This window comes from Blennius ocellaris, assembly GCF_963422515.1.
Source record: "Blennius ocellaris genome assembly, chromosome: 16".
Taxonomy (NCBI): domain Eukaryota; kingdom Metazoa; phylum Chordata; class Actinopteri; order Blenniiformes; family Blenniidae; genus Blennius; species Blennius ocellaris.
The window spans coordinates 2,088,068-2,103,653 of record NC_137665.1 but is presented as its reverse complement, the minus strand read 5'-3'; the positions used below and the strand labels follow the sequence as shown (position 1 = coordinate 2,103,653).

Sequence of the window (15,586 nt, the reverse complement as noted above, 5' to 3'; positions counted from 1 at the left end):
ATTCTGTGGGGGGGAAATGCATTATCTTCATTTTGTTTAGTTTAGTTTGAAATACAGAAATGTCATCAAATATAAGTGTACAAGCGCTGAATTATAGAAATGCTGATGAGTTAATATATGATCCGAACACAAATGTCCTCATTCTAGGGTGGGATGTCTGAATAATCGACCTGGTGGGGGCGTCCAGACCTCCTCTGTTTCTCTCCTGAGGGAAACTTTCTTCTTTTATCAAAGTTGTTTTTCCCACATTTAATTCAAGCCTCTGAGGACTTTGAGCGTAAATCACCGACTTCCCCCAAGTCTGCTCAGCTCTCATCTGACAGTTTTGATGGATTTATCATTTTCATACTGAGTTTTTCTTCTTCTTCTTCTTCTTCTTCTTCTTTGCCTCCTCAAACATGTGAGAGTCGATGAACTCTGCTTGAACTCTCAGCGGAGAGGTGGAGGAGCGACAGGAAGTATTGTTCACTGTCAGGGTTTTTAGGGCTTATAGGGTGTGCTTATTGATATAAAACAAACAGGAAGTAGTGCTCTGAGAAACCTTTGGTACATGAGGTAATTGTTTACAGGTAGAGAGAGAGAGAGAGAGAGAGAGAGAGAGGCGCCATAAACCAATGGGTGACATGACTAGAATTTTAAACAGCCAATCTCTTTCTTTATCTTCTTCATCTTCTCCCACACTGGTTGTCACAGGCAGAATTAAATGTACACAATATAATTTAATGTAAATGTATAAACACAGAAATCAAGTGAGATCCGTCGGGTTGATTCGGTCACGCACATGTTCTGTAATCTGGGGAATTGTACCGACGCACTGATAAAGAGAGATAAGTGATTTATGACGTCACGTCAATATATCAAACTAATTAGATTGAAGCTGCGGTGGAATGTTTCCGTTTGTGCAGCAGCTCCACCAGTTCTATGCATTCACTGATCACTTGGACGGAATTTTGTATTAATGGATAAACGTGATGAACAACTCAGTTTAGGACGGGACAACAATGTTTTGCATGTCCTCCCTGTGCATGTCGTCCAGATTAACTCGTGACTCTGAATTGCCCGTAATGGGGAACGAGAGCGTTCTGATGGGAGTCGTCCACACACAGTGCAACATTGCATTTCATGTATTTTCCACAATTTTACATAGATAACACGTGATTTTGAAATGTGCAGTGAATTGGCCCAGAAGCTGTTGTATTTTAAACCACAAGAAATACCTCAACCACAAACCAGGTCCCAGTGAACATCACTAACCTGTAGTGATGAATGAGGACTAATCTGTGCAATATAGACACATACATACATGCATATAGACTAATAGAAACAAACCCATTCCCCATCAATCCAAAAAATATGATCTCAATGAGCCAAAACAGTAAATAATTACATTGTAATATATAGATAATAAGTGGAACTCTAAATATCTGTCTTTGTTTTACTGCGACAAAGAATTAAAAGGTTCACATTTGATGACCTTACTGGATCACAGTAGGTTTTTATTATACTATCTATGTTGATGCATTGATTGATTCATTAATAGACATTTAAATAAACAATACCAATGTGGAGAAACATGATAATCAGTCTCCCATACTCGCTAGTTTACATGATTGAAAGGGAGAAGGAAGAAGCATAAAGGTAGTTGTTTGTGTCTGGGTGTATGACTGTAACGTCACATGAAAACACCGTTGTGATGTAATCCAGTTACTCCACTCTAACAGATGTAGGTTGATGTTGAATCTTAAAAACTTGAAGAGTCAAGCTATTGACAAATCCACTTTTGCCTTTTCTCCACCAGTTACTGCAACATCCATGCAAATTGCAGAAAACATTTGGCCTCATGTTGGATCACGATCAGAATAACTTGTCAAAAGCTATTAAATATCTTAATTGCGCACACATTTGTACATCACCTGAATAAAATCCACCACTGAAGTGGAAAAGAATATAAGTTACATCCTGGTGGCCAAATAAACACAGTAAAACGCCAGTTGCCCCCCTGATGTTTACTCTGAATTCTCCCACAGTCCTTCAATCCTGCAACCGTGATAAAGTGGCTTATATGGCGGATCAATTATTTATGTGTTGTGGAATTTTGATCTACATGAATCCACTAAAGTGCAGGATGAATCAGTGTGCAGCTGTGTTCACATCTCATGCACTTCAGTGCAGATAGTTAAAAAAATAAAAAAAATAAAAATCTGCATTTATCACAGAGACATAAGTCCATTTGATTTTCATGTATTTATGTGTAAGTCACCGCAAATTCTCCAACCACAACGGACTCTCAAGCATTTGACCAAAAAACCTTCCAGCGCAAGCTCGTGAAATAACAGAGGAATGAATTCAAACCCTTGCAGGGGAAAACAAACGCACCAAAAAGTGAAATGAAAACTCGTGACGAGTTATACGTGTAGAAATACGCAACCGCCGAAAAAGCCACTCGCTCACAGAGATGTCAACAGACAGAAGGTTCCTGTGAATGCAAAAGCTGTGAGGCTTTCAAGCAAAACAAACAGAGCGGCTCTGAATAAAACAAAAAAACAAAAAAAAACCCTCTCAGAGATTTCAGATAAAAAAAAAACCCTGTGGAAAATGTGGGCCAGCATATTCCCAACACAGACAAACGTTAAAGCCTTAACAACTCGGCAAATAAATACACTTTAATGGCGAATTTAGCTCACAGATCTTCTGGTCACAGAGACAAACTAAATAATTTATAGACAGAACAGATCAGCAATGTATGTCAATATGTATTCCTCTGCCGAGACTGACATTTAAAATTGGGTTTATATAAATTGGAAGTAATGGAACATGACAAGGAGTATTGAGCCCATGTAAATACCAAAAATGACTTCTTCTTCTTTTTTATTTTTACTTGTTTGTTGGATTGGGAGTCGAAAAAAGTCCAACAGGCAAGATTAGGGCCATTAGTGCTGCAACCTTTGGGGGAAAACAACTGTGCTCCACTGCAGCAGAGCTGTTTGCAGCCCAAATACCACCAGAAGCATTTAGCTTCCACAGTGAATACAAATGTGCTTTGCTCGGGCATCAGTGTCATTTACCTCTCTGGTTGGTATATATATATATATATGTATATATATTTCACATCCTCCATCTCTGCAGGAGTACTTAACCACATCTTTTACTATTCCGGTCTCCCGGTGAAGCCTGAGAGCTCGAGCTATTTCTGCTGCACACATATCGCCTCCTTAGCCCATCTTAAGTTGCGGCTTTCGGAGCCGGTGACTTTGAGAGGTCTTAGCTGAAATCCCCTTTGTTTCTTTGTGTGTGAGAGAGAGAGAATGCACATCGCAACTACTGAGTTCAAACACACCGTCGGGCTGGGAGTTTCCTCCTGTGAAGATTGATTTATTCATTTGATTTATTTATTTTATTCCTCTCCCCACACACCTGTTTGTCTTTCTGTGTTTCTCCCTCTTTTAATTAATGTGTTTGCACCACCGTGTGATTTGCATGGTTTATTTTTCCTGTTTTAACAAGGCGAGCGAGGGGGAAAACACACACACACACACACACACACACACACACACACAGAGTCATGATTCTGTCATCTCTGCTGCTGTAAAGCTGCTCCACGGGGAGCCTTGGGGCTGACTTATGGCTATCCACACATCACGTTGCAGAGATTGCCTATGATGTGCTGCTGAGCTGGAAAATATTGAACCAAGAGAGAGGGGGGGGGGGGGGGGGGGGGGGGGGAGAAACTAATTTTCTGATGCAACGTTGGTTGTTATGCACGCGCTCACCATCTTCCCGGGATCCTGCTTTGCTCACTGGAAGCTGGGAGCAGCGAGAAACTGCTCTTTCCCAGCAGAACATGTTGAATCTCACTCAGCCTTGACCGCAGCGACACAGATCACCGCTCAATGGCAGCGAAGAATGAATGGCTTTTTTTTTTTTTTTTTTATATGGACACAATTGGCTGAAGGGAAGGAGGAGTTATCTTGTTCTGCAGTGTGTGTTTCCATGTATAACTTCATCTCTCTCTCTCTCTCTCTCTGTATTAACAGGCTGTATTTTGCCTGAGAACCGAGGACATGCGCGCTGAACGGGGGGAGGAGGTTTAACATTCTGCTTCAGATGTTTGGTGTTGACTCCATCATCACTCAATGATGGTGCGGAACTCTCACTTTCTAATCGCTCGTCCCTGTGGAAAAAGGAAATAGACAGGAGTGTTTTGTTTTTGTATTTATTTTCATTTATATTTTTTATTTTTACTCAATTTTTACATAACACTTGCGACTTTTTCGGTTTTGTTGTGTCGCTCGCATAGTTCCCCTGCAGATCCGGAGTGTTACTGTTTAGGGTTTTTCCTCCTAATCGATCGCGCCCGCCGCCACCCTGAAGTTCATCGTTATCATCTTGGCCGCCGGGATGGTGGCCTTCATCGGAGCTGTTATCTGCATCATCGCCGCCGTCCACACCGGATCCTCCCGGGCCACCGCGGCGCACCGGCAGCCGGCAGCCGACAACCACTCGCTGTACCCGGACAGCGCGGCGCAGCCCGCCGCCTCCGGCGGCTCCATCGCGCGCGCCGGCTCCCTGGGCGCTCTCCATGGTTCTGAAACGCCCGACTCGGAATTGCCCACTTTCAACATCGGGCTCAGCGGGCTGGACGGAGTCACCGGGCTCACCGGGCACGACCCGACGGTCAGCCGCCTCATCTGCACGCCGATCCCCGCCGGGGAGTGCAACCCCAAAAACTTTGAGCAACAAGCGGACGACCCGTCGCTGTACGCCGGGGAGGACTGGGGCTACCTGCGCACCAGGGCGGAGGAGCTGCGGCAGACGGTGCTGCAGCAGAAGGACCAGATCCTGACGGACCAGAGGACCATCAGGGAGCTGACGGGGAAACTCTCCGAGTGCGAGAAGGGTCTGGACGGACGGAGCGGCGCCGCGGACCGACGCAGGAGCCCCGCGGGGCTGCGCGGGGCCAAAGGCGCGCCGGGTGAGGAGATGGAGGGGGCGCACCTGGAGCGCATCATGGTGCGGGACGGTCCAGCGTCCGCGCACGACGGCGTCCACTTCCTCACTGTCAGAGCCGTGGACGAGCTGGAGCAAGCCATCACTCAGCTGAAGGACCGCATCGAGAAGCTGGAGGTAGGGCAGACGAGAACAGAGTCGCATAAATCATCCAACACCCAACAAACGGCTTAATTAATCCCAGAGAGACGCGCTCAGCCCCCAAGTGGCGGAAGCTTGGAGGTATGAAGAAGAAGGTCCTGTAAGATTTAGCACCAGTGGTGGTTCATTAGTCTGATTTGAATATGTGTGATCTCCTCCGGTCACGTTTGTCTGTAACGATCAGCGGAGTTCAAGGCTATATCGGGCTTCGCTTCACTCTAAAGCCCCTCTTAGGCTTTCTGGGCATGAGTGGTTCATGAAAGCAATGGTGTTTAATTTTGAATGAGAACAAGTGAGTTTACCAAAAAGGTCTTGTGGGTTACAGCTGCCAGATAGAAAAACAAAAAGCTGATGTCATGTCCCTCTTCACCCTGTCACCAATCTTTTGTTAGTGATAGTCCTGCATTCACGACGCCTATAACATCTAATTCTATACTAATTGTTCAGTGTCAATGTCCTCAATGATGCATGAGCTGATTGCTTTGGAAAGGTCCCTCAGAAGACAGACTGATATGTCACATTTAAAGAAAGACAAATAAACAACGAGGCGAGAGCAGCAGAGAGAAGAGGGTGAAAGAAATCTGACCACATCCAGATGATGTATAACCTCATTTTTGGCTGAAGAAATACCATAAATATTGTATGAGGTGCCTATATTGGTTGAAAAACTGGAGTGAGCGTGCTTCCCTGCAGTGTAGTACTCCTCATTCTGGAGCTCTTTATGTAGGACATGGTTGTGTGGGTCATTTCCTTTGTTCTGTTCCTATTTTTCTTATTATTCCATAATATCTTGCCGGTTGCGTGACGACTTCACAATCTATAAATGTAAGAATCCCTCTCACACACGTTTCCCCCCCCCCCCCGGTGCCACAAGACATCACTGATCTCTGAGTGATGCTGTAACTAATCAATAAGGACCGTGTGTTTTTCTCATCCCATCACTTCTGCTATTTTCCAAGTCACGTTTTCTCGGCCTCCTTCAGCTGCACCGTGTGATGTTCACACCGGATAGAAGAAGAGCCTCCATACTCCGGCTAAAAGTCCTCTCTGCTCGAAAGAGCAGCACCGTGAACACTTGGCTGCGTTACATGTTTTTGCCCGTTGTTTTTTAAACGTGAGGAACAAAGTCTGGCGAGACCATTAGTCACGATGCAAGACTCCTGTGGTGGAAGGACGCGCTCCCAAATCTGCAGCAATGAGCAGGAAATGAGAGTGAAAGGGTAGCGTTTCTTAAACCGTGTTATCTAAACAACGTTTTGCATTTGATGAAGCCAACGTTTGATGTTTTCCATAAAGATTGTCAGTAGATTAAAAGGTGCACTACCATCTGATTTGTTGTTTTTCCACATCAAGAGGCATTCAAATCAGGACCGGAGGTTCAATATAACATCAAGCAGGAATAAACACGTCAGATGTTAAATCAGATTAAACGTAAACCAGAATCCCTACGAGAAACTGAAATGGAAGAAATTTGCCACTGACAGTGAAAATATGACGAAACCATCAGACGTGTGCAGGATGACTGAAATCACAAAATAATAATAGTAGTTATTTAGTATTTAGACAGATTTAGTGTCGTGATTGATTAATGCAAAGGGCTCTTTTGAGACAAACCACATTTTAAACGTATATATTTTCATGTTCTCCACAAATTGAAAGCTGTATAACGAAAACATGGTCCACTAATGAGAACGACCTACGCGTATATTAGTTTCTTTTGCAATTTTGATAGCTTTCCTAGAAGAAATGTTGAGCATCAATCCACGTCCTTGAGTTTCCCTTGGGGCTGATAAAGCATCAATCTACGTAACCTTGGAGTTTAACTGCAGGCTCCACAACAGAAATATCAAAAAATATCCTTCAGTGGATCATTTATCATGCGCACAGAAACATTTTTAGTTTGCTTTGCACAACACACACAAAACCACAACTCTCTGCTGATGTTCAGATAAATAATGAATTGATAATGTTTTATTGAAAAACAGCATCAATCCTCTATCTTAACAGGAATTTCCATTATTCCTACTAAATCCTCACGTATGCTTTCTTATGCAAAGAGAGAATTTTCACTTTTCTCCTTTGTTCACCCCAGACTAAGTTTGGTTTTTGGTTTATTAAATGGAAAAATGCAAAGTTTTTGACATCTGCTGCCGGTCAAGTTTCTACTTAGTCAAGCGTCATGCAGGCGAGTCTGGCAGTTTGTCGCTGGCTGGAGGCGTCCATCCTCTTGGCAGCCCGTCCGCTTTCTCATGTGCAATTCAAAGAAGCAGTGAGATTTGGGATTGATTTGATTTGGGACGGTCCCAAGGCTTTGTTTATGGTTAAAGACAATTTTAGTGGGGTTTTTTTTCACCAACACCAACAAAAGGCTTTGAAATTGTCTCTTCCCTCCCATAGTTGTACCACAATGCGTTGTTGTTGTTTTTATTGCATAACTCTTCACTGCAAAGTGATACTTAAAACTCAGAATGGCGTCAATTCTCTGCTCGCTGTGACAAGTTAAACTGTGTCACAGCTATGAGGTTGAATTTGAAGGAGGAATAACATCAAGTTTAGAGAAATACTTTTTAGAGAAAAGCTTTAACCTGATTTTTTTTTGTTTTTTTTTGTGCATGTTTGTAGGTGTCTGGTACTATTTCTGTCCAGGTGCTTGGCAACGTGAGATGGAGATACACCCTGACAAAAACCACCAGTTTTTCGTGTTTCTCAAAATGCCAACAAATTCCTTAAAGGCAAAGACGAGAAATTAACTACATCATTGCGAGGCCTAATTAAATCAGTCCCTTTGGTTTGTCCCAGGGCGTAGAGGAATGTTTCCGAGAAATCAATTATTAATTGGATCTAAGGAGCCTCTTTTACGTCTGCATGCAGCGTGCACGTTATAAAAACTAATGCTGTTCAGTGGCTCAATTCAAGATAAAGACGCTGTATTGTTTAAACTACTCATGTTTGGATATAAGTTAAAAAAACAAAAAAAAAAACTTGTGTGGGCAAAGTATTGTCTTCAGGCTGCAAAATTCACTGTGAACCACTTTTCCGTCTGCCTCCTCTGCAGTCAGACATTGGCCCATTTCCGCACAACCAGACGGACAGCAGCACCTCCGGAGTGCCAGAGGAAGGCGGGACGTCTGGCGGCCCAGAAAGGTTGGCCGGTCCCGGCCGCGGGGCCGGCGGTGACGGGCCCTGGAGGATGGAGGACTTGGAGGGCGAGCTGGAGAGAAAGATAGAGCTGCTGGAGAAAGAGAGAAAAGCCCTGAGGCTGGAAACCGAGAAACACAGGCAGGAAATCGACCAGGGCATCAATAAATTACACCACCGGATCTCGGGGCTGGAGGAAGGTGAGGTGTTATGGAAGAGTCGGTTAATATGCAGGCTTTAACAATTAATAGACTCAAGTGCAGGATGTTTATTAAACTGACGCGAGGAATGATGTTATTTGCACTCTGTGTCACTTCTTGCCGGGAAAATTCACAACTCAAATCACCGTCTCGTAGATTCATCGGTGTAGTCGTACCTCCAGGCCGTACCTCCTTTGGGTCGCTTCTCATTTCATCAACACTCGTCATTTACTTCGCTCTCCTCTTTGCATGGAAGTTTATATTAGTTTCTGCCTCTCGGACAGGTTGTCATCGCAAGCGAGAGCTGGTTCTCAACTGACCTGACCCCCCCCCCTCTTCAAGGTGTTGCAGGTCACTCCTTCCCAGAAGGCTACAGACTGTCCTTCCCGACGCGAACGCCCCACATGTACGCTGTGGTGAAGCACCCCATCCCAAAGCTGCGGGCCTTCACCGCCTGCCTGTGGCTGCGGCCGGCGGAGGCGGGCATCGGGACGCCTCTGTCCTACGGCGTCGCCGAGCAGCCCAACGAGCTGGTGCTCCTGCAGGGTCTGCGGACGCCCGCCGAGCTGCTCATCAATGACAAGGTACTGCACAAACATGGACACGGACATAGACCGGACGACTTCAGGAACACACCGTCGGTGGAGACGGTGCCGTACTGCCACGACGAGCCCAGACTCATCTTTAAAGAATCGTCACTGCTTGCTTTCTGCATGCTCCACCTTCCTTGTGATTTTGTACCATTTGCACAGTACACGACAAACATTATAGCCTCGATTAGGCTCCCCAGTCCCCATTAGGTACGAGGAAGTGCTCCACATTAGCATACAAATAAGCCGAACACATCAAATAAAGGGGCCAATTTAGTCGATGCGCTGAATGGCCTCATTCATGTTGGAATGACAAACTAAGGCATCACCTTGTCAGCACTGCGGGGCCTTGCGGGGCCTTGCGGGGCCTTGCAGGGCGGTGTAGTACGGCGCAGTGGCGTTAGGTGGGATTTAGTGGAGTCATTATGGTAATAGATGCCTGAGGGGGGGAATTGTGTGTCCTTGGAGGAAGCTCGGTGTCTTTGGGTCTGTGTGAATGTGGTGTAAAGTCTGGACCCCGGAGACTCACAGAGAGACGGATATCAACTCCACGGCTGCACAGCTGCATCTCTGTTGTGCAAATAATCGACGCGAGTTGCCTTTTCCCGTCGAAAGCGTGACGCTCCAGACAAACCAGACATGCGCTTCATCCCAGCCGCTCTTTCGCTTCTCCGTTCCCAGGTGGCACAGCTGCCTCTCAACCTGTCCAGGGGCAGCTGGCAGCACATCTGTGTGAGCTGGACCCAGAAGGGAGGCGCGTGGCAGGCCTACCAGGGGGGCAAGCTGAGGGGCGAGGGCCACGGGCTGGCCGCCGGGCACCACATCAGGCCGGGAGGAGTCCTCGTTCTCGGGCAAGAGCAGGTGAACGCCAGACACCAGAGCTCGAAAAAGACAAATCGACGATTGCTGACTGCGGCACTGCGAGCACTAATAGTCCTTCGCCTCCTGCCGCAGCTGTGGAGCTGCTCACTTACCGGCCTCACTATCAAATATAAACACAAGTGGAGGATAAATGCATGAATGCACTCGTGAAAGAACTGTTGAAATGTGATTAATTGCACGCGAAGGCTTATCGGAAGTGAGCTCAGGCCCCCGTTTACAAATGTTTGCATGTACATGACGACATCTTGAAAACGACGTCTGTGTTCAGCAGCAGCAAGGCTGAAAACAACGTCGTTTTCATGTCGGGCCACTAGTGGGTGCTGCTGTTCGCGTTTGCAATGAAACCACACGCACACTTCCACGACAACGGGGAGTCGGCAGACATTCATATGGAAAGACGAGGAAGTTGGATTGTTGTTACCGGTGACTATAAAACTCGCAGGTCCCAGGAGAATATGGAGTCATGACACCCGAGGCCGCCATCGCCGTTATTGTCGTTCCACTCGTGCGTGTGCAGAAGAACTATTTGCCCCTGCCGTGGCGTTCGTGCACAGTAGCAGCATTGTATTGTTTTCATACTGGTCACCTTCCACGGCGTCCTCTTCATCGTCCACATAAACAAGTCCACAGTCTTTGCCTGAGGCCGCAAAGCTTCAATCGTACAGCCAGTTGACGGCGGTTTTTGTTTTCCCAGGATTCCCTGGGCGGAGGGTTCGACTCCTCCCAGGCTTTGGTCGGCGAGCTCTCCCAGGTGGGCGTCTGGAGCCGGGTCCTGTCCCCGAGCCAGGTGGCCAGCTTGGCTCGCTGCGGCCGGGTCAGCCAGGGCAGCGTGGCGCCCTGGACGGAGAACGGAGTGGAAGTGTACGGCGGCGCGACCAAAGACCCCGGGGAGCCGTGCAGCAAACACAGCAGGGGCTCTCAGTAACTGAAAGAGGCGATTATTTACTGAACACTGACATCGTCTGAAACTCTTTGTGGCATGGGATGGAATTTAAAAAAAAAAAAGAATGGAAGAAATGTACTCCTTTATATTTATATTAGAGGCTTCACAGCGACTTCATCAAACCAACAGCACAATAGTTCATGTTGAGGACGTCCACTGGAGAACGGAGCAACACGAACCTGGTCAAACGTTTGTTAGCGCCACATATTTCATAAGGAAACAAACGTTAGTGTTTTGTATGGATAAAAGTATGTTTTGGGATCCATAATAAACTAGAGTACTATTGATTGTTCTTCAGAGCAGGATCATTATTGCAACACATCATCAGTGGGGTAAAACCGGAAAAAACAGGCTCTTTAGAAAAACTAATTTTAATTTGGGAAGTTAGTCCAAACATTGCACCTTCCAGAAAGCTTGTGATCCTGATTATTAATAAAAATCCAACCACCGTTTTCAACATTCGATATATACTTTGGAAGAGCTCATGCATACAGCATATAATAAATAATAATCTACCACCACATGGCACCAGGTATTATTACAATATACAAGAATGGCAGTTTACTGATGCTTATGATGATAACTTAAAAAAAAAAAGCTTTATATTTGTCATTTTAATCAATACTTACAATTACCAGCAGAAAATTACCTATACACGGCAAGCAGCAATAAAATTTTACAGGAAATCTATGTGTTTTTTGACCGAAATAAAAACAAAAATCCTAACAGGACGACTTAAATAAATAGTTCAAACATTTCCTCGAATGCATTTGTTGAGAGTTGCAGAGAAGACACGATATCACACGCGCATTCACAGTAACCTTGCATTTACGACGAGCATCTGGCTCACTTTGCCAGTGAAATTAGTTCTTTTAGTGTCACATAAGACTTACGTCCATAAGTGAAATGCACCTTAGTACTTATCACATTATTTAACACTAAATGTCTTCAGTTCAGGTTCTTTTTTCTTTTTTTTCCTGTTCAGAGTCAAGCACAAGTAAAAGAAGGATCTTTAAGTGAATAAATAATGTTATTTTTGACATTATGGATGTCTGTTGGACTTCTGCACATTTAGATATAAATAGAACTTTTTTTTTTTTTTTTAACTTTGGACAGTCTCACTATTTGGGGTGTTTGTGCTCCACTGACCACACTGATGGTGTATATTTGGATTTGCCCTCGTTGCTGATCAGACCAGCAGAAGTGATCATTACCTGTTTATTTTTCCGGGAGCACGACGTGATAAATTCGTCTTGTTGTGAGCCTCAGACGGCCGACTCTCCTCTCTGAACACCACGAGTCGCGTCAAGCCGGCTGAAATCCCTCCACATGAGCGGCGAGGGACTTCATTAAGGGCTGTGACAGCTTTTAGACTTTAGAGTCCAGGTGAGGTGCTGGAAACTGCTGGAGACGGTGGAGGGGGGGGGGGGAGTATTAACTTGAGGGGAAAAGATGATGAAAGAGGAATACAAAGATGGATGGGATTGTTTTCGACTCTGCATGATGTATCCGTCATGTACTTTTAACTGCATCATGTTTGTCAGGAGATTTTGGACGGTGCTTCTTTTGTATAGGAGGCTGTTTTTAATGGTGTCTTTCCATTCATTAACCGCGTTTCTCCAAACAGACAAACTCAGATCGTGCATTTGATGTTCTTTTCTCGACTGAAGGAGCCATCAGACTGATATTATTCCTTAAACCTCGACTGTTTCCTCTCCCCAGTTTTTATACGCGACACCATGCTGTAATATCGTGTGGTGAAAATCGACAACTTGCAAACCTCTCCCAACTCTTCCCAGCCTAAATACATTCCATGCATGAACTGTACTGTTTGTTTGTTACCTGCCTTGATGTAGTTTGCAAAAAAAAACAAGTTTTATTTGCTGTATGAGACATGGTGATGATGCAAATAGTTGATTTCAGTTATTTACAATTTGCTTCTCCTCTGCATTGAAGAATATGAAGAAAAAAAAACAAAACTATCCTTAGTGGAAAGTGCCTGTCAGGGTGTTTGTACCCGTATTTAAAAAAAAATAAATAAAAAAAATAATTCACATTATTATCCTCACACGGCAAGATATTTTGATCTAATTGAGCGTCTGTATTTCTATGAAACTCCCTGGTCATTTTGTTGTTGTTTTTTTTTAAAGATTTAGAACGTTTGATAAGAGATTTAAAAAGCATTACTTGAACTTCTGTGCAGTGCCGCCAAACTGATGCTGAATCAGGTCAAAATCTATCTTGTTGTGCCTTCCAGTGTCTTTGACGCCTCCGGGTGTTTATATTCTACGTCATGCTTTGCGTCTGTTCCTGGCCGGAGCTTTTTTTGGGGGCTTTTTGATATTAGTGCGGCGTAATTATGTCTCCTGACAGTGGAAGCTTACTACAACCCTTTCCTTCTTTCTTTTTTAATTTAAACGAATGCATTGGTATGTGTCTATTTCCACGTGGCTGTTTGTATGCTGTGCGTCCACGTCTTGTTGTGGTGTTGTCTCGTTCTTCATATGTGCCGTATTCTAACCTCTAATCTTTATTGAAGTCTGAATTTTCAGACGCAGGAGAATGTGATGATTTTTCTTATTATGTAACAGCTTCACGATGAATAAATGATGTCTACAAGAGATTATGTGAGCTTGTCTTTTATTCTGAGGACACGCCAGCGCACGAGTGTGGCAGTAATGCTATGAGAGCTCTCCGACTGGCTTGTTGAGCCACAAGATAATCAATCAGATTTGTTTTTCCACATTTTATTCATTTATTTATTTTTTAAATCATAGGCAAATTTATAGGCGAGAACACTGAAGTCTTTTTACTTTTCTCTGGCCGAAATGGAAATTTGGGGGAATCATTATGTCCCTGGTTATTCTCGGCAGACCCATCAGCCTCGTGAGTTTCTATGAAAGTTTATGTATTTCAAATATAAGTAAAACAGGGCTGTCGAGTCATTGAAAATTAAATCGCAAATAAATCTGCAAGCACCAAAAACACAATGAAGGTTTTGTGTTTTCAGTTGAAAACGTGGTGTAAACATCGCCTCAGGCCACGTTTAAATGTGATGCAGGTGATATTCCTCTGCCTTGCATTTTGGGCCTTGCGTTTACAGATAAACGCAGCTGCGAGTCACCATAAACCATGATTGTTGAAAACTCTGGCCACATAGAAGATTTTGAAAGAACTCTGTTGTCTCAGTTTGCATCTAAATGGTGGGAGTCGCAGATTTATGTCACGATTATTATTATGACCGGCTATCTCGTTACACTGCCCCCTACAGGCTTGGCATGCCCATAGTAGCTCTGACCAAGGTGTATCTCCAGATCAGTGTAAACGAAGATATTTTTTTGTAAATGTAGAGGGGAAATATCCATTTTTTTATAAAGACCCGCCTTCCCATCCTCGTGTCGGATCGTTGTTTCCACCCTGATGTCTTTCAGCTGTGCCTGAGTGTGTGATTGTCTTCACCTGGTGGCTTTGCTATATATTGGCCTCCCTCTGTGTGTTCTGGTTGTTGGCTTGTCTGTGCCTCGGTGTGTGTAGCTCTCTTCTGTGTCAGTCTGAAGTTCCTGCTTTCCAGTGACTCATTGATTATCACCTGTGATCATTTGGGGTTTTTTTTTGTTGCACAGAACAAAGATTAATTTCTGTTCCACCTCCAGCGGTGTCTGCGATCCTGAAGTCCTCCTCTGAAACAAACCTCTCATTTGAGACCGGGAAGTGGGAAAGTTCCTACTTGGGCATTGTAAACGGGTTAGGGTTCATGCAAAGTTAAAAATGTCAAAGACCACTGAAGCAAATTTGTTGTGACTCAGCGTGACGGCGTCTAACTGAAGAGTCTGTGTGGTTTCTGACTCTTGATCGAACGCGGAACAATGACGCCACTCGAAATTACACAATTATTCCCGTCGGGACGTTGTGTAATCGCTGCATCTCCCATTTGTACGAGTTAAAACCAAACATTTAATTCTCGCTTTGTTCGCTCTCCCACCTCTAGTCCGTCATGTATTCTCACCTTCCTCTCACTCCTCCTCCTCCTCCTCCTCCTCCTCCTCCTGTCGTTTACCAAAATCCTGCATTTCTTCAGCCGAGACGTGTTTACAGAGAGAAAGAAGACGAAAACACAGCGTGTCGTCCTGACTTTTTAACCACTGCCGTCTCCCGTCTTGCCATTGTCACCAATGTGATTGGAAGCGGCGCCCAAAACGCTGGAAGGCGCCCGGATACCAGAGCCGTGTAGACGCAACGCCACAAGGGGGGGATTTAACAACAAAAATCCTTTTGTTTTTGCTTCGTTGCCTCGAGACACGAGTCACACAACATTGTCCCAGTCGTCTTTTGAGCCCGCGCACTACGAAACTGCGGTTCAACGTCGAGAGGAAGAGGGCAAAGTCAATCCGCGCCGCGTAATTGGCGTGTGTCAATCTGCTCGGCCATTCCAGCGGATGAGAGGCAGATCAGTGTCATCCCTTCACGCAATCCCCTCTTTTAGGAACAGACTTACAACTTAAGTCAATCAGCGGCTCTCCAGCTCGTGCCAAACGGCACACAACTCGCATCTCAGTGCACTTAAGATCCCATTAACCTCGTTACCGAGCGGCAGGGTGAGAAAAACCGCCGTCGCTGACCGAACAATGTTGGAGCGTACGCTGATGACGACTCCATTTTACGCTGACGTTTGTCTTTAGGCCGTG

The 15,586-nt window shown here is 44.9% G+C and overlaps 1 protein-coding gene across 1 annotated transcript; it reads left to right on the top strand.

Moving 5' to 3' along the window:
- Positions 1-4,398: 4,398 nt before the first annotated feature.
- On the top strand, positions 4,399-10,883 carry nptxra (neuronal pentraxin receptor a; the record flags this gene model as incomplete). The annotated part of the gene is made up of 5 exons (XM_080512121.1): positions 4,399-5,124; positions 8,204-8,486; positions 8,838-9,070; positions 9,758-9,937; positions 10,653-10,883. 5 exons carry the CDS (start codon positions 4,399-4,401, stop codon positions 10,881-10,883), a joined length of 1,653 nt encoding a protein of 550 aa, XP_080368247.1.
- Positions 10,884-15,586: the final 4,703 nt, after the last annotated feature.